Source organism: Danio rerio, chromosome 2, assembly GCF_049306965.1.
Source record: "Danio rerio strain Tuebingen ecotype United States chromosome 2, GRCz12tu, whole genome shotgun sequence".
In the NCBI taxonomy this organism is placed as follows: Eukaryota; Metazoa; Chordata; class Actinopteri; order Cypriniformes; family Danionidae; genus Danio; species Danio rerio.
In genome coordinates this window covers 44,145,451-44,165,710 of record NC_133177.1, presented here as the reverse complement: position 1 = coordinate 44,165,710, position 20,260 = coordinate 44,145,451, and the positions used below count along the sequence as shown (strand labels likewise).

Genomic DNA, 20,260 nt, shown 5'->3' with positions numbered 1-20,260 from the left:
AATAATTATAAAATAATGTCTTAAAATAGCATATATTATTTGTAATTTCAGTGTCTTGCTTGATAATAATTTTAATATAATTGCATATAATAATTGCAAAATAATTGCATATAATTTTTTTTTTTCATTTCTAAAACTGTATTATTATTTAAAAAGTGCTGTACAATGCAGTTGTTGGGCATTGAACATTTATAATAATAATAATTTACATTTATAATAATAATAATAATAATAATAATAATAATAATTATTATTATTATTATTATTATTATTATTATTATTATTATTATTATTATTATTATTATTATTATTTGTAGTAGTAGTATTTAAATGTACCTTTCATTATTTTTGGTTCTTGTGATGAAACGCCGCTGAGTTTAGAGAAACATCATAATGCCAAAAGCTTCGCGGGCGTTTACTAGAAACAACAAAATAGCGCTCGTTTGTGTTTGAGAAAGCGGAGCGCGCGCGTGTTGGGAAAGTGGGTGTCGCTGTGCACGCTGCTGGAGGAGCTTCACAGCGATGTGTCGAGGACTTTAAACACACCGTGTCATACAGTGGTGAAAGGAGGGAGACCGCGCCGTGCTGGATCCTATACCGCAACACTTCTGATGCAATGAGTCCAACCTGACCCAATGCGTCTGACGACTGACTTTCAGCGCGCGATGCTCTGACTGCCGAGTGTTTATATGGAGACACCCTAAAAAACAGTCAACCGGGAAATGGTAACACATGAACCTCCTCACTGGAAGGAACATGGTTGAGAGGAGCAGTAAATTTCTGTTCATCGTTGTCGGCTCGGTTCTGTTCATGCTGATTTTGTATCAGTACGTGGCTCCGGGGATGATGAACTTCGGCTCTCCGCACGGCTACATGCTGGAAGACGATGCGGATCTCTTCCCGACTCCTGATCCCCATTACGTCAAGAAATTCTATTTCCCCATCAGGGATCTGGAGCGGACCGTGGATTTTGAAATCAAGGGGGATGATGTGATCGTGTTCCTCCACATCCAGAAGACCGGTGGGACCACGTTCGGGAGGCACCTGGTCCAGAACGTCAGGCTGGAGGTTCCGTGCGACTGTAGACCGGGACAGAAGAAGTGTACCTGTTACCGACCCAATAGGAAAGAAACCTGGCTCTTCTCACGGTTCTCCACCGGTTGGAGTTGTGGCTTACACGCGGACTGGACCGAACTGACCAACTGCGTACCGGGGGTTTTGAACAAAAAGGAGAGCAGGATGAAAAATCAAAGGTGATGCTTGGGAAATTTTCTTTCATGCGAATTGTTGGATGTCTCAAAATCCAGTTTGTTGTTTTTTTAGAGACAGGCTTGTGCAGTCGCAAATTGATGTCTCAGTGGGGTTTGAGACAGTCTGAACTTTAGAGAGTCAATGCACTTGCCTTCATCTGCAATTTAGTTATCTATGCGCATTAGACTCTTTTCACATTACACTTGATGGCTGATCTTCTTTTTAAAGCCCAGGTAAAGGTTAATCAGGTTTTCACTCTTAGATAGAACGCGTTTAACCCTGGATTATTAAATACTTTGAAGCTGGAACGTAAACAAAGGCTTGTTCTGCATCAGACGACCAATCACGAACTTGGCTACTGCATCCCTTATTAAATATTCACGCACTGACATACGTCAAGTAAACTTTGACGTGCTGTTATAGCTAAAATGCTGAACAGTTAACTGAGTAACAAGTATGCTTCAGCAGGTTAATTCAAGCACACAGAAGATGGTGATACTTCCACCAGTTGACAAGCGTTTACTTTTTTAAATCAAGTTACATGTAATTTTACTCCCTCAAACCAGTGTTATTAGCATCATATCAGTGCAACTAAGTAAGCTAACCCAAAGTTTACAAATATAGCTACAGTTTTACAGTGTCAGGTATCGGAAACCTGACCGCTTAGGAAAATATATGGAGAGTGTGATATATTGAAACAAGCCAAGATTAATTTTACCTGGGTTAACAACGACAACATTTAAAGTGTGAACACCTCAATAGTTTTACAGCATTTCTGTGGTCTTGTGAAATTGGTTGCAAGTCTTTTTGATATTAACATGGTAAACATATTATATTTAATTTAATTATGTGCAAACAAAAAGTCGAAGCAGTGAAAATGGCTTAAACAGCTACCACAGTTTTTACTAAAGTAAATTAAATATTTTGGACAAAACTATGTTAATCATGTTAAAGTCTTGTTGCTCAGGTGGAAGATAGGACTTAATGTGTCAATGTTTGTGTCGTTTTCGATTTCTGCATGTTTGTGTTTTCTCCAGTGATGGAGGTGGAAAATTACTGTGTTGTAAAACAGCCCTCGTAAACACTAGTGAGTCCTGGCTGCCAAGATAGTGGTTACAGAACTCACCACATCAGGACACTACACACTGACTGTAGCAGACATTTCAGGAAAAACACACCACATTTTGCTGTATTCTGGATAAGAACTATCAATCTGTCTTCATTGCCGTTCCTCACTTACAGTAGAAATAACAGTGTCACAAATCCATTCCAGTCTGTTTAAAAGCTATTGGAGTCGGTTACTGTTTGCACAGTGTATTACCTTTGCAGCGATGTGCAATCTGTCTCCGTGCATGTAGTCTGTTTTAGTTTTTAATAGGATTTTGTGGATTAAATTATCTAAGCTCTGCAAAGTCAAATACATCAGATCAGATTTAGCAAATAATCACCAGCCTGACTCCTACCTAAAAGACTACAGTCTAGCTGCAGCATAGCCTCAAGTGTAAAACATCCCTCGTATCACAGCGATGCCATTACTCTTGTTGCTTTTGGCGACCTTAGGAATGCAGCACTGATATGAATGCACATTCCTCTCTTTGATTAATCTCTCCCGTGATAAAAGCAGACAGACCACACCAGTGCGACTCTCCCCTAATTCATCACGCACGTGTACATGTTCGTTTTGCCTGTGAAATTAGCACAGGGTCAGCGGTGGCAAGAGGTGAGGGGAGTTTTGTCATTTCTCATTTTTAATATTTGGATTATTTCGCTAATTACTCGGGAAATGCAAAGTAACAGTGATTTCAAAGGACAAACTACTGGTGCAGTGAGGATTCAAGCAGGCATGGGCTGGTATAAGTTTCAGACAGTACGACAACCTTGTATAAAAATATCATGGTATCACGGTATTGTGATTACTGCTTTATATATATTCTTTTTAAATGTCTTGGTAAAAAATAAAAACTTTTTCCCCTTTGAACTCAATATATTTTATTTTTTGAAAGATTTATAATATTTTAGAGCAGTAAACATGTCAGGCTTAATAATTTAATGAATCACTGATTTCTGCTGTCTTCATTTGTTTAAAAAAACAGAGATTTAATTTCAATTTAAAATGGCATCTCTGAATATTTTTTTCTGCTGGAGATACTGTTGTCCTAAAATAAATAAATAAATAAATAAATTAATTAATAAAGAATGAAAGAAAAAATCGTACAAATACCAACAGTTAAAAACCGTTATCGTCCCATGCCTAGATCAAAGTTTTTTTTGTGCTGATTAACAATTGTAAGGCCAAATGTCTAACTTAAATGTAAAATAAGACAATTGAGATGTGGCGGTGGTGACATTGGAGGCTGAGAAAAAGGGAGCTGTTTATGACCCGTGAAATCTCTGTGGAGATTTTGAGCTGTGAAGGATTGCCGGGCTGTTTTCCTTACTACAGTTTTACAGGACTTCATGATGTGTTTTCAGACTTTATATTAATATTATTTAGAAATGTCACAATTTTATGCTTACATAAAAGACCGTTTGGTCTTTAACACAGGCTATAATGATTAAATGATTCCCTATGGATTAGGGATGCACAATATATTGGTTTAGCATCGATATTGCAATGTGCACATCTGTGCAATGTAATCATATCGCAGAATCTGCAATGTTGAGTTATGGTTATTATGACCAGCAACCATGTTTTACAATATGAGTCCTAATAGAGTGATTTTTTTTTATTTGAATGTGTTTTAAGCAGAAAGGCCTATGGTAACCTTTTATTTGGCCCGCCATGCCATTTAGGAAGCAAGGGAGAATGTTGGGGAGGGTTGGGGAGTATGCCTTTAATGCATCTAGGTTGTTTTCAATCACGTGGTTCTGGAGACGCGTGAAATTCAGATGGAGGGCAGGAATTAAAAAAAAAAATGAATGGGAGACACTGAGGAAAGTCCATATTTTTGTGATTTATTATTATTATTATTTATTACATTATTATTATTTATTTATTTTTGTAAGAGGGAAAAGGTGCTCCACAGTAGTAACGGTCTAGTTTTGTTGCAAGGGTTGCATTTGTTTTTACTTGGTCGATGAACTTGCCATCAACAAACATTCACCACTGCTGCGCATATAGATGTTAACATTATGGTTGTTTATTCCACCAAAACGGCAGTAAACTTATAGATTATTGCAAAGCGATTACATGGCAGGGTCAGTCATTTATGTTCTGCTGGATTTTGTATAAGCGTGTTGGTGTTTGTATCTGATTATTATATAACACATCAACATATTTATACCCATAGCTAGGCCTGTATATCATCTTTATTGGTGCTGTCAAACTAATTATCACGTTCAAAAAAAGTTTGTAGACATGGATGTATTCAATAAATGGTTATGCTTCCTTTTTTTTTTTTACGTTTTTAGCCAATTTCTTGAACTTTCCCCCATTTATGAGCAAAAACTTTTGGAAGTCCAAAAAGCTGTTTGTCATTTCTTATTTTAGCCTCATCATTTCAGAAAGGCTTGGTTTAACTCCACAACAAATCCATCAAATAATCATTGGGAAAATTCTTACAGTAGTATTTCTCACAAACGTTACCAGAGATCTGCTTCCTTCATGTCTGTCACTGTACTGTTTATCTGATGCAGCTGAGGCACAAATTGAGGCACACTCTGACAGGCACATAGGAACGGTGGACAGGGAGAACTAGCATTAAAGGCACAGGCAACAGCTACAGTTTGTTCAGATCAGAAAACTTCTATATTCTGAAATGTATAATAAATAATCCGATAGGTGTTTTGAGCTGAAACTTTACAGACAAATTCTGGAGACACTTTAAGACCTTTTTAAGTGTTGAAAAAGGGGCAAATATGTGCCTTTTAAGTGATTATATCTGACTGACACACAAAAGAACAGTTGCTTAGAGTCATTTGTATGTGAATCACACTTTGTTGATTGATTGCATTTGCTATTATTTGTATGCGCTGTAATTACAGGTTGTTGTCATAATCTTGACGGTTAATTTCAATGTTTATTTGTCGCATTTGGGATGGCAGTGAAATGTTATTCATTCGAAACTGTTCTGAAAAGCGTACATCACCCTCTTCAGTCTTGACTGCTTCTTGACTGCTTATTCCTGGGATTAGTAACATGTAGGGCGGCCGTGGCGCAGGGTTTAACACCTGTTGTCAGTCCAGTGAGTTACAGTTCACGGAAGCCAGCACCATTCCCACCAACAGGCAGGAAGCCATCTGACAGCTGTGCCAATCTGCATGCTTGTTAGAAAATGTTTAACGGACTTGTTTACATTCAAATCTCTCTCAGCTCCTGAGACTTTGGAAGCACTGCTCGCTCTCCTCTTCATGGCCGTTAATGCATCGAAGGACAAGCTTTTAATTACACATTGGTCTTATTGGGAATCACATTTTTCCAAATCGCATTCATGCCGTGCTCACCCCCCCCCCCCCCCCCCCCCACACACCCCCAAAGGGACCTGGTGGACTTGAGAATGATGGGGGCATTTTAATTCCTTGACGAGATGCGCATCACCACATTCTCATTGAGGTTTCAGTTAGAAAGCCATCTGGCGAGTGGTGTGTGTTGCTGTCAGGCATGAAGCACAGGGGTTTCAGATAAAGCAGTGAAAGGAGACCAGAGGAGGGTTGCTTTTTCATGTGGGCGTGAGGTGTGAGAATGTTTCTCACAGCGATAGGCACATGCAATCAACCACCAGCGGTTGTGTTTTTTAGCCCCCCACCAGTGGCCTACTAGGCAATACCCCTGCTGTGCTAGACAGTATGTAATCTGTTTAATGAAGGGTCTGCGTCTGCTCTTTGACCAAAATGCTTAGAAAAAATAGATAGGGGCCCAGTGTCTGACAAACGGCCCTTATAGGGTCTGTTTAACAGTTTAAATGAAAGTTGTGCGTTCTGCAATGCAAGTCACATCTGAAATGTGCTATGACTAATATTCCAAAGTGACCACGTCATGCAATTAACGTCAAGCTAGCAAAACATGCAGACATTTGGATTGGTGCAGAATGAGAGAGGTATTTGTGTTGTGCATTTGAAACACACTGGTTATTTCTGTTTTGGTTTTAATAGTTTAATAGATTTAATGTCTATGCTTGACGTTCATAATAAATGAAGTTTATTGCGAATAACACTATAATTTCTATTTAATTTATGCTCCTATTTACAGTTGTGATTGTTTCTGGCAAACATATTTCTAAAGGAGCTGTTGACATGAAATCGACCCAGATTTTGGTTCAAAAACGCATTAAAATAAGTAAAATTGTTATGTGATAACAATGGAAAGACACAAGGATAAAATGTTGCTGTATGGACTTTCCATGCCTTTTTACACCTCCCTATCTTCATGTTTTCAATACTGTGTTATTTCATTTTTTTATTACACCTTACTTAATTTATAAACAATTTTTTTGTACACAAGGATTTCAGAGATTATTTCTTTATTCTTTATTCAGATTATTTATCTGGTGAAAATGTCATGTCAAAAGCCCCTTTAGAAATGTGTTTTCTGAGAAAAAAATTTGAGACGTTCAATACAAAAAAAATGCTGTATATGTTCCTCTTTCTGTTTTCTGAATACTGTAAAATTGAATGGATTAAATATGGAATGAGGGAATGTTTGTAAATGTTTTTCAGGCATGACTTAAGCTGTGTTCACACTTGGCAGCTTTGATTAGAATCATACTAACTTTGGTGTGATTTCTCCAGTAGTGTGGTTTATTTGACTAAGTGTGAACACTGGCATCCAATCTCTGTTCCTCACCAAACAAGCAGATAGAGACCACAGAAAATGTGGGCCAATGGTCTGCTTATAGTTAAGCTATGGTGAGGTTTGACGGAAGTATGAAGCAGAATACAGCAATGAGACAGTAAATAAGACAGAATCAAGTCAAGTTGAGCTTTTATTTCATAGTTTACTTTATGCATGGACATAAAAATGAACCATGATGCTAAATAAATAAAAATTAAGCATAAATATGAGCACAAAACTGGATGTAAGAGACTTTTTAAACATATACATACAGTAGCTAGCACACTGGAGCAGTAATTTAACTTTACATATATTATAAATAGTTCTCTCAATACTCAACTATCTGTTTTTTAACATGATGTTCAGTGGAGGCATCATCAACTAAAGTTAAGATTACATTTAGAGGGATAGCTCACTCAAAAATGAAGATTTACTCACTATTAACTCACCCTTAAATTGTTTCAAACCATTATGATTTTCTATATTAATTTTTTTTGCAAGCGTGGATTTTTGTATGTATGAATTTCAGATCACCTCAATCAAAAGCACCTTTAATAATGTGTTTTTTGAGAAAAAAAGTGTGATGTGTACTTTTTAATTGGTCTATGCTTCTCTTTTTGTTTTCTGGATACTGTATAATTGAAGGGATTAAATATGGAATAAGGGAATGTTTGTAAATGTTTTTCAGGCGTGACTTAAGCTGTGTTCACACTTGGCAGGTTTGGTTAGAATCATACTAACTTTGGTGCGATTTCTCTGCAAGTGTGGTTTATTGGAGTAAGTGTGAACATTGGCATCCAATCTCTGTTCCAAACCAAGCAAGCAGATAGAGACCACTGAAAATGTGGGCCAATGGTCTGCTTATAGTTCAGTTGTGGTGGGGTTTGACTGAAGTATGAGCTAGACATTGACCAAAGACTTTTTTGATCTAATTGAATCAAAAACAGAATATGACAATGATAAAATAGAAAGGACAGTAGTTGAACTTTAATTTCATTGTTTGCTACATGCATGGGTATAAAATAGAATCAAATATCATGTCTTGCAGTACCATGGTGGTACATAAATAATCTTAAGCATGCATGCATACAAACAAGAAACCAAATGTTAGAGCAATTTTTAAACCCATACACAAAGTACCTAATATACTGGAGCAGTAATCTGACTATACATGTACTATAAATAGTTATCTCAATGCTCAAACATCTGTTTAATTATGTTGCCAATTACAGTTTAATGGAGGCATCAGAAACTATTTTTTTATCTAGTAAAAATTACATGTAAAGGTATAGTTCATCCAAAAATGAAGATTTCCTCACTATTTATTCAACCTCAAGTTGTTCCAAACGTTTGAATAAAGCTTAAAACCTGTAACAATTGACTTCCATAGTAAGAAGAACAAATACTATAGAAGTCAGGAGTTCACAGTTTTCTTCAAAATATCTTCTTTTGTCTTTAAGAAACTCCTAAATGTTTGACACAAATAAAGGGTGAGTAAATGATGACAAAATTTCCATAATTTTTTTGGGTGGACTATCCTTTTAAGCATACAATTCAAAATGAAACAAACATTGTCATGTTTAGAAAAATGTCAGATGGTCACCATCAGTGGTGGAAAGAGTACTGAAAAATCATACTCAAGTATTTCTTGCCTAAAAATGTAGCGCAAGTAGAGACAGAACATTCAAAAGTACTCAAGAGTAGTTCAAGAGTTCACACTTAGCTGATGATTGATTATAAAGCTAGTTTGGCATGGGAGAGAGCCCTGAGCTTATAAGATCCTCGAGCTAGGGGCTCCCTCCCGTTGCAAGGCGAAAAGGGAGTTTGAGCTCAGGTAGATCTCAAGAACTCCCCAGTCATAGAGGCTGAGAAGCAGATGGTAATTGCTCTTGGATTCTTCAAAACTAAGATAGCTGTGATATGTAACCTAAGGAATTTATAGTAGCTTAGGAATCGTCTCATTGGTGCCTTGTAAATTGGATAATACAGGTCCAGCCGCAAGCAATCATAAGCACCTCTCGAAATTAGTTTATAAATAAACTTCACTGAGTATTACGCTGTATAAAGCTGATGCATTTCCATGTAATTTGTGTGTAGACGTAACATTCTGTAGAGCCTTTAGTTATTGCCCAGAAGGCACACAGCATCCTAAGACGGTAATGTTAGGCTAGATTTAGGTTGTGATGTCAGGTGACCAAAATTCAATGTCTAACCAGCGTCTAAGGACAACGTTATTTTGATGTCCAATAACTTCTTAAACCAACTTCAGATTGACGTCAAATACTGACTTTTATTTCTTAGGTAGGGCAACCAAAATCCGATAGTTCTGATAGACGTCATAATGGTAACATCAAGCTGTAACATCATTAGACCTTAGATATTTGGTTGATTTTAGGTTAGACGTTGGACATTAATGTCGGCCTGACGCTGGGTTTTAATGTCAACCCAATTTTCACTTCCAAACAAAATGCAACGTCCCCACAATGTTGGGATATAACTTCAATCTGCCGTCATGATGACGTTTTGTGCCTGCTGGGTGTTTAATTCCATTTTTGGTCATCATGCAGTGTCATCTTCTCATCAGTGACATGCATCTAAACAGTCTCTGGTTCAATGTGTGTGATGATTTTGCACATCTTCAACACTTAATCCTTCCAAACGGTTTGCTGTATTTATAAAGTGCCTATGTCTTGAGGTTGTTAAGTATGATGCAATTTCCTTTCTATGTTCGATTTGATTGGAACGGAATCACAGGACAGATTTTTCTAATCCCCATAATGACTGCAGGCTGACGGAAAGTAGTGGAGTAAAAGTACCGATACAGCACTAAAATGTACTCAGGTGAAAGTAAAAGTACACATTTTGTACACAAACTACTTATTAAATTGCAATTTCTGAGAAGAACTACTCAATTACAGTAGTTTGAGTATTCGAAATGTGTTACTTTACACCACTGGTCACCACTAGGGGTGTCACGATTTAAATTTTTAATCGAAATCGATCGAAATTTATGCTCAATTTCGATTATCGAATCAAAAAATAGAATCGTCGATGCTGCCACGCCCCCATGTCACGTCAGCTTGGCTTGCCAAGCGGGAAAAAAACAGGCTTGTTGAAGTGCTTGTTAAACTGCAGAAGCAGGAGACCCGTCGACAGAACTTAAACCCTCTCCTCTTTCAATGAAGTCGCGGTTGTGTAAGCATTTTGGATTTCCAGTGAGTTATGTTGACAACGTTCGTGTTGTCGACAAAAAAAAACACAGTTTTGCAAGCTCTGCTATGTACGTATTACGTACGGTTCGTCCGATAGACAACACCGGCATCGCGATCCTCCGCCCGCCCCCGTTGCAAATCCGCTCGCGAAAAGTACACACTCAGGCCCTGTTTACACTGTCTTTGTTTTTAAATGGCATTTTAGAACGACAACGATTTGACATCCACAGTGGCGTGTAGCAGCCCTCCTTCCTCTCTACCTCTGAAAACGCACATCACGTGAACACACAGACGCACAGACAGCCATGCGCTCAAGACAGCAGGTCCAGGCAGTCAGATGACTGCTTCAATCTTTCACTCACTTGTACTTAGTCATTTTAGCGAACACCTCAGATACTGTTGGCTGGTTCCTGTTGTTGGTTGTGCGTCTTTTTTACCGACGCCATTATAACGACACAGATCACTGCCTATTCACGAGTCCCGCAGAAAAAGTGATTGACAGGTGGTAATTATGTGTGTATCTTGCCTTTATTCATTTACTGTATGATTTGTTTATGGGTAATACAAAGACCATGCAGGTCAGGTAGTTTAAATGGTAGGCTACAAATAATAAATTGGTCATTAACAAATTAATTATTCATAATCGAAAATCGAATCGAATCGTGCATTTAGAATCGAAAATGTAATCGAATCGAGGATTTGGAGGATCGTGACACCCTTAGTCACCACTGACATTTAAAAACATGACTCTTGTGCTGCTTTTAAAGCCATCCAGTAGTTTTATGTGAGGAACTGACAGTTGTATTGCCACTTTAATACAGAATTCTCATTTATGGTTGAATTGTCTCTTTAAGTAATCTATTTGCCATGATTTCTCATTTCTAGCCGTCATACACGAAGATAGAATCCCAGTTGGGGGCAGCCTGGTTAGGAGGCCTGGCGCAGTGATCAAGCAGACACAATTAACTTGAAATGACAAGGTGCCGATGGGGTACCGGACCACATTGTCATGTTCCTATTATGCTAGACATTTATTGTGATTATTTTTTGAGGAAATGAAATTGTACGTTTTATTGGCACGCAATTGTGAGCTGAAAAGAATCATTTGAAAATGATCATATTAGGCCTACATGAGTGTGCCTTCAGATCTTCAAGAGAGAATGATTGATGTAACTGTTAAAACAGAAAAAAACAAATTAATTTCAAATTAAAGCAAAATTGAGTTGAGTCCAAGTGTTTGTTCCAAATGTTGGTTTCCAATTTAGATAAACAAGGTCTAATTGCACAAATTTAAGTGGTTTAAACATAAAACAATTAAGTTGTTCCCAGAAAATCTCAAGAATTGTGTTGTTTCAAATCATTTTAAAAACGTAGTTTGAATAAGCAGCACAATAATTAGTTTGAGTGTGGTATTGCTCAAAAAGGAAATTATTTCCTCATTGTGTCTTGTCTAGTCTATTTTTTTAACTGTTCCAAATTTCATTTAAGCTTTTCATTGAGCTCATCTTGTTGACAGTATTGTATTAAATTAGATAAATGCTAAATCGAAGCATTAGTAGCCTCAGACTTTTGGTCCCCATGTATGTGTATCTATAAATATGTATTCCCTTGGGAATGTGCCCGTGTGTGTTTGTGTGTGAGTGATGAGTGAGGATTCTGGGCCGTGTGCACCTACTGTCACTTTTTTTTTCTCTTCCTCCATGTCCTGTCTATTTAAAGATTGCAGCAGATTTTGAGTCCCAGTCCAATAAGCTGGCACAGAAAAATCCTGCGGTACTGCTGTCAGTCTTTCTTTTAATTTTGTGTATATATATCCAAACTCATTTCTTCACCCTCTCTCACAATTTTTTTTTGTTCCCCTCTCTCTCCCCATCTCTTCCTGTTCCTTCAGCGGTGTCAGTGTCTAATCAAATAGGCAAGATAATTTTCCACACTGCGGCTTTATGGATATGGGCCGCACAGTATAGCCCAAGCGTGACTAGAACATTAGAGCAAATGTATTTTCATGGAAGATTTACTGTGATTTTTAAAATGGCTGGGTCCACTAATGGACAACCTCCTTCTGTATTATGAATAACAATATTTGGGGTGTATTCAGACACACCCACTGTTTCCCAAAATGATATCATGAACTAATTAAACTATGTTTAGTCTATATAACAGACAGCTTAGGCCTTATAGGTCAGCTGCACTGTAAAACATAACTTAAAAATTAAGTTGACTCAAACCATTTTGTGGTTAAGTTCAAAAAGTAATCTTAATAAGTACTGTAAAATAAATCCATTTGAGTACACAGAACACTTTGAGCACAATAAAAACCCAATAAATTAAGAAAACTTAAACCAATTAGTGTAAAACCCAATCATTTAAGGTAACACAAACCATTTAAGCAAACAGATTGCATTAAACGATTTAAGTTTTATAAGTAATCTTAATGAGCACTGTGAACTTAATCCATTTGAGTTCACAACAGCATCTGAGCACAATAAAACCCAATTAATTGAGAAAACTCAAACCAATTGAGTACTGTAAGACCCAATCAGTTATGAGAACTCAATAAATGAAGAGAAATCAAACCTATTGAGTACTATAAGCCCCAACCAGTTATGGGAACTCAATATATGAAGATAACTCAAATTAATGGAGTAGTATAAAACCCAATAAGTTATGAAAACTCAATAAATGAAGAGAACTCAAAACAATTGAGTACTGTGAAACCCAATTACTTATGGGAACTCAATAAATTAAGAGAACTCAAACCGTTTGAGGAAACCAATTGCTTCAAACCATTTCAAAAACTAATACTTATGAGTATTTAATTTAAGTTGAAGTAATTCAATATTTAAGTAATTAAGTATCTGAACTAACGTTTCTTTAAAATTAAGGGTTTTGAAAAAATTTTTTCAAGTTTTTCACTGACTTGTTTGAGATTATTGCACATAAAGTTGTAGGACATATATTGTAGCCATTTATATGGGCTGTAACTTTAAACAAACAAAGAACATCTGTAGCTATGTTTACATGCACCCAAATTATGACTTCATTCATTTAGGATTGATTCAATCAGAATGAAAAGCCTTCATTTAACTGTCTCAGTTGATTTGACTGAGCTCAGTCCAGATAATATTTTGATTGGATTGGATTGAATCTGAAATAATCTGAGCAACAGTAAAAAAAAAGAAAACACATGCACTTTTTTTGTTTGTTGTGCATATGTAAGACCTTGCTTCCATGTGATATACTGTATAAGGGATAGTTCACACAAAAAACAAGACTTTATACATGCCATCAAGTTGTTCCAAAACTTTATTAATTTCTTTTTACAGTTTAACACAAATGACAATAATTAAAATAATTTTGGTAAGCAACATTGCTGTTGTCAGCAGATTTCCAATAATTCCGTGATTTTTGAAAAGTTTTAATGTGTGTTTACGTAAAGTTTCTCGCCTACAATCCTTCTCTAATTCATTCTGATTTGCTAAAACTAGCTAGAACACAGTCAGCTCTCTATTTTCTCAAGGTACTTGAGAAAGAGTCTGCAAGTTTTGGTGGTTAATAATGGATGATAGAGTAAGACAAATGTGTGAAGCCCAAAGCGGTATTGGCATAAAAAACGACCCTCGTCTCAAACAATGCCTCTCAAGTACTCCTTGAAACTGGATGATGTTCTCCAGTTCAGTCACTTATGTCTTCTGTGTTTGGCCGTGAAGATTAAGGAGCCACATAGTGACTGTCATAGGTCCAGACCTTTACTTTAGAGTGTGTGAGTGTTGGTGAAGGTTTGCCGCTCCACAAATTACAGTCTGATGTGGTTTGCGGTTGTGTGATCTTTGTGGTTTGGAGGTCAGTGGCTCGGAGCTTATAAAATCCTCCAGCTCTCTGTGTGAACCTGGATTCTGGCTTTGGGAGCGCCAGCCAGATGGCTTGGCGGTCTCCAGAACTGCTTGGAGCAGAAAGCGGGAGGTTCTGATGGGCCAGTTTTTTTCCCGGGCCGGTAAGAAAAAGAGCTTGGAGCCAGTCCTGATAGCAGCAGCCTGACCTCGATGTGTTAATCCCATCAGATCAGTGTGGATTAAATACAGGCTGCTCAAAACCCGTTATGTGGTAATGCGGAATCTGTGCCCGCCCACTGCGAAATCAAGAGACCAGTGCTTTCGGACGAATGGCTCGAAGAGCATTTGATTTCTGTGTTTGCATCCGTTTCATAGTACGCTATATCTGTAGTATTGTGAATAATTCATTTTTAATCTTGATTTCATTATGAAGTGTATATCTGGCCCACATGCTTTTTTAACAGCTCTGCTTCCAGAAATATTTTTCTCATTGAATTTTAAAGAAGTCATTAAAACATTATAAAACAACCAGGAGAATCACAATTTTGAACTTTGTTTAAAAAAATAAAAAGTCAATGAAAATAAGATTCAGAGTCTATTTTACAGTTTTAATGGTAAATCTCATGAAGCATTATGAATATTCTTGTATTTTTCAAAACAATATATTGCAAGTTTACTGTACAATATACAGCGTGGAAAATAAGTATTGAACATGTCATGTTTATTTCATTTTTAAAGAGCTGTTGACATGGAATTAAACCAGATTTTGGTAAGAACCCAAATAATACAAACATAAAAATAAAACAGAACACAAAAATCTAATAACAATGTAATAACAATGAAATGACACAAGGAGAAAGTACTGAACTACTTATTAAACATATTTAATACTTTAATCAAAAGGCTTTTTTGGTTGTGGCAGCTTAAAGACACCTCTTTAAAAATCTTGATGGAACTTGAAAGAACTTGATGGATCTGTGGGTCTTGTCTATCAAATCTGAGCTTTAACTTGCATTTTATATTGGATTCAAATCAGATGATTGGCTGGACCATTCTACAGCATTGTTTTCCTTTTCTGCAAAGAAAATGAAAAAGAATAATGAGTCCTTGGCTGTGTTTTGGATCATTGTCTTGCTGAAATATCCACCCTGGTTACATCTCCATCAACCTGATAATGTAGATGTTGGACTAAAGCAGCTAATACAAATTTACAATGATGGAGGTCAGAGGGCTGCCGAAGAACTACTGAGAGATTTCAGCTGCTGTATGGGCTTTCACTGCCTTTCTACACCTTTCATTCTTCATGTGTTCATGTGTGTCAGTTAATTATATTAGGCATAACTCAATTTGTAAAGTAATTAGATTTGTTTTCTTTGCATATATGGACTTCTTTGGTTGTTAACAACATCTGGGGAACATTTCAAGTCAATGGCACCTTTAGAAATATGTTTTTTGATATGTAATGGTGACTTGTTCAATACTTATCTTTCCCCGCTGTACATAACCTATATAAATATTTAAGTATTTTGAGAACATAGGAGGAATCAATTATATAATTTGTGTTGGTATGTTGCAGCTAAATACATTTTTGTACACTTTGCAATCTAATTGGTGGACTTTTCTGTACAGAATCATGTTCTGTAATGATAATGTTTTTTTTCCTGCTTAAACTCTGCAATTAAACACAGATGTTTAAAACAAAAAAAGTTGAAATAATGCTAACAAAAAGGTTTATCGGTTATTGTTAAAAATCCATTTTACTATGGAACAAAATAAATGGCGAAACCCAACTCCATTAAGTATTATTGATCTTGGTTCGGGATGCATTCGTCTGACAACTGACTAGACTAGTTTAAGTAACCTCTTTTTTTCCTACAGCTTTTTACAGTTTTAGCTATATTGAACATTCTGTGTGTAAACTGGAGCCATCACATTCTCCAAAAATCATCTTTTCAATTCATACACAAAGTACATCTTCACTGTAAATTATATTTTAAGCTGGCATTTTCATTTAAAATGTCGAATCAGATGCCATGGAATTTCTGTAATTCTATTGTTAACGTTAAACATTTATACATTTTATATTGATAATGCATTAAATGTGACCATTAGCTATCATACCATATGCTACCATTAGCATATAATAGCTTTTACTGCTAAAATAGCATTGTGTTAGCAGTTTTCTTCTGTCCTACTGTACCTCCTAGCTGTAAACATCTCACAGTGCATTGCTTCTCAAATCAATGCTCTTGTCTGGCTATTTTTGAACAACTCATGTAAATGCCCAATACGAAACATGCTCAGTTGCTGTCCGCTGAACTTGAAACTAGCCTAATTATGCTGGGATTCCTTGAGATCAATCATTCGACTAGCCGGGCAGCATGCTATCTGAAAATATGTAGCTTTGCACATCCCTTGTAAGGGCATAATAGCCAAGAATACCTTTTTTTACTTCATATCTATTATAGGATGAAAGGCAGTTTTCATATCACTGGCTCTGACTACTGAAAAGCTTCTTGTTTACCTCGTTCTATGCTGATTATCTTGGCCCATTTCTTCTTGTTGTCTGTGGAGGTTTGGTAATTGCTTGACAGCGTTCAATAGTGTTTCTGTTAGATAAGCTGTTTTTTTCTTCTTTTTTCAAAGAACGCTTTTGCGCTAAAAGGTGCTATCATTCACATTTCAGAGAGAGTGTTTTTTTTTGTCATCTGACATCTTAACTGTTTGAAGACAAAGTGCTAACAGAGATTATAAGTGTGTGTGAACTGATCTAGGGCAGTTCAAGGGAAGGTCATGACGGGCAGACGGTGTTTTTAGGATCAGCATGCTAAATTAGCTAAGGACGCTGAACTCGAGCAAACAAAGTGCTCACGTGGAGAAGCTCTGAGCGTATTTGTACTTCAAGAACATACGCTTAGAAGATGAAGTCCTCCACTGTTGTTTACTTCAACATTTCCATGTTTTGTGTTGTTAATGCATTAAATGTGGCAGCCCTGACACTTGCTTAAAATAGATAGTAACCAATAGCCTAGTGGTTAAGTGTGCTGGCATATAGCTTAGTGGTGCTCACAGCAACCTGAGTTCGATTCCCAGCTTAAGGTCCTCTGCTGACCCTTTTCCCTGTCTGCTTCCAATACTTTCCTAATATATATATATATTTATATATATATATATATATATATATATATATATATATATATATATATATATATATATATATATATATATCTGTATCAGCCTGATCTCACAAATAAACAAAACTATTTTATGCTTTGTATGTTTAGTGGCTGATTCGTAAAAACTCATACAAGTTCCGTTGTATGAAAATGTATGATTTTAAAAAGAAGACATGGCACCCAACCCCATCCCTAAACCCAACTGTCATTGGGGGATGAGCAAATCGTACTAAGTTGTATGAATAGTTGTATGTAGACACTAAATTAAAAAGTAACAAATTGCCATGAGATTATATTTATATATATATATATATATATATATATATATATATATATATATATATATATATATATATATATATATATATATATAATAAATATTCATAATACGCACAAAATTGTTATTTATACGCAAGTTTTCATTTTATATGCACTTAGTCGTGATTAATCAGTTAACTACATTTATGTTCAATTAAGAACATTTCAACGTGCATGAGTAATTGACCATTATAAAGTGCTATATTTGTGGTGATTTTTTGTAGTTTTTATCAAATGAATAAAACCATTTGAAGGATGGTGGCACAGTGTAAATGTTGGCAATTAACTTCAATTTTGAGGACTATCCTGTCAGAAAATGCAGCGAAAATACTACACAACGGTAATAGTTTGATTAAAGTGTTTACACGTCTGTACTGCACTTCAATAATGCGACTAAAGTCAGCATACTCCACATGTCTTAATTCAATTTCTGTTTAGTTTGATTATTGTCGTATTAAAATCGGAATATTGCTGTTCATGTAAACATACTCACTGTAAATCAATCAATAGAATTTTTAAATCATCACTCAAAATTTGTCCTAAAAATCAAAGCCAATCAATTTATTTTAGCATAAACTAGTGTTGAACTGAATGCCATTGTAGTGGTGTCATTTGTAAACAATGAAGAAAATGTATAGTGACAATTTTTACGTACTTGAAAAACGCTTTTGTCTTTGTCTTGACCCATATACTGTTAGTTTTTTTAATGTCACATTTTGTCACTTTTTATCATTACAATTTATCAAATGCTGTGTTTTTTGACTTCTACCTCAAAGCCAGGCCAGTTTCTCAACTCGCATGCATATTAATATGAAAAGGATGGAGCAAGTGCCCGGCTGCTGTCTGATAATATGGATCTCGTGGCCCGTGAAGAGAAACGTGCCCTTGAGCCGGACCTAATGCCGGCAGTGCATGAATGAGCGCTTCAGTGCCTCCTCTATCTCTAATGGCTTTTTAATAAACAAAGACTTGACCACCCTTCAGCTTGCCCTTTGTGTTTAGCATAAATGAATACATGAAGATGAACACAACTCAGCTGCTAATACTAGAGTGAACCCGCTTGCTCTGTTTTTTTTTTATTTATTTATCTTTTTCAATTTCTCTCTCCTTCTTTTGCTTTGTATGTGTGCAGTTTTCTTTATCTTACATCCTTGTTTACAAAACACTCTCACGCTTATTCTCACTGCCCGTCTCTGCCTTTCACTCTCATTACTTTTTTTCCCATGTGATTTAGAATCTTGTTCCAATTTTCTTTACTCTCCTTCAGTTTTGGCTGGGGTGGCTTCTGCAGAAATATTGCTGGCATTATGGTGGACATTCGCTTTGAAGTCGTGTTTTTGTGCCGCGCTGCCAGGTAAAGCCCTCGGCGACAGCACCAAATTGATTTCCGCGTGCTGTGGACAAATTGCCATGCAATGACTAATTAGCAAACATTTTTATAATTCATAATTAGGGCCTCCACTTTCCCTGTGTGAGTTGGCTCACTGCCGAGCTTTAATTTGCAAAGCCATGAATTCCGCCTCGGAATTATAAAGAACCTCAACCTCCCCCAACTCACAGCTCAAACAGGTGTCTTCACTTTCTTTTATAGACTTCCATCTTCAGACTGCCTGATGTTCAACTGTTTTAGCACTCATTTCTATGCTGAAAATTAAAAACACCCTTGGTATTTTAAGTTATCTGTTCACAATTTGTCAGTATTAACATTTCCCCTTGGTATTAAAGTGGTAATGCCCCCCCCCCCCCACCCCCCCCCCCCCCCCCCAAAATGTTAGTAAATACTTTCCAATGCCTTGAGTTCATCGTTCATCTTCTGACCAAAAATTAAGACATTTTATTTAAATGAAATCTGAGAGCTTTCTGAGCCTCCATAGCGATTGCAAGATGTTTAAAGTCCAGAAAAAGAACAAAAAACATTGTCGAAACATTACATGTTACTTCAGTGTTTCAACTGGAAATATACAAACATTTATTGAAAAGTATAGATTTTTAGCATCAAAATGTGCCCTTTTTTTCACATCCCTAATGTTGACAGGTATGAATGTTGAGTTGGAAGTAGTTGATAGTTGATCAGTCACACGATTCAGAACACATGAGATTTGTGTTTTTGCGTCTTTTCATTGTGTGAGAATTTTAGAAGTTTAACGACGCAATTTTAGACACAAATTTAGTACAATTGTAACTTTTAATAAAAATATCATTTTTGCAATGATTTATACAATAAAGACCATGCAATTCTACATTAGATTTTTATTTCTATGCCTGAAAACTGTTAGATTCCCTTAAAAACCATAAAGCACTTTTTATATAATGTTTATCTTTGCTATGTTGAATTTATATATGCTTATAATTTATTATATTTTATGGAGATGTAATGCACAATCATTGAACATCTCAGTCAATCTAAATGAAAGATTTAGCTTTTTATTATTCAATACATATCGCCGAAAAACAAAATACGAATTATGTCATATTTACAGTTTTTTGCCTCAAAAACAATAATAAGGATAATAATCTAATTACATCTTGTATGTCTTAATTTGTGTTGCAAAGATAAACAAATGAGTGTAATGACATGAGGGTGAGAAATTAAAAACAGAATTTAAATTTTGGGGTGAACAAACCCTTTAATGTGTGTTCAGATAGTCCCTTTATGCTACGTCTGACTATTCCTATGGACAAACCCATGTTACTGAGCTC

At 36.2% G+C, this 20,260-nt stretch overlaps 1 protein-coding gene across 1 annotated transcript in view; it reads left to right on the top strand.

Annotated features, from left to right (window-relative positions):
* Positions 1 to 489: 489 nt before the first annotated feature.
* The window catches only part of hs6st1a (heparan sulfate 6-O-sulfotransferase 1a), a 226,416-nt gene continuing 206,645 nt past the window's right edge, over positions 490 to 20,260 (top strand). Inside the window, exon 1 of the mRNA NM_001430963.1 lies at positions 490 to 1,253. Within this exon, the coding sequence (NP_001417892.1) occupies positions 733 to 1,253 (521 nt within the window). The 5' untranslated portion in view covers positions 490 to 732. The remainder of the gene's footprint in view (positions 1,254 to 20,260) is intronic.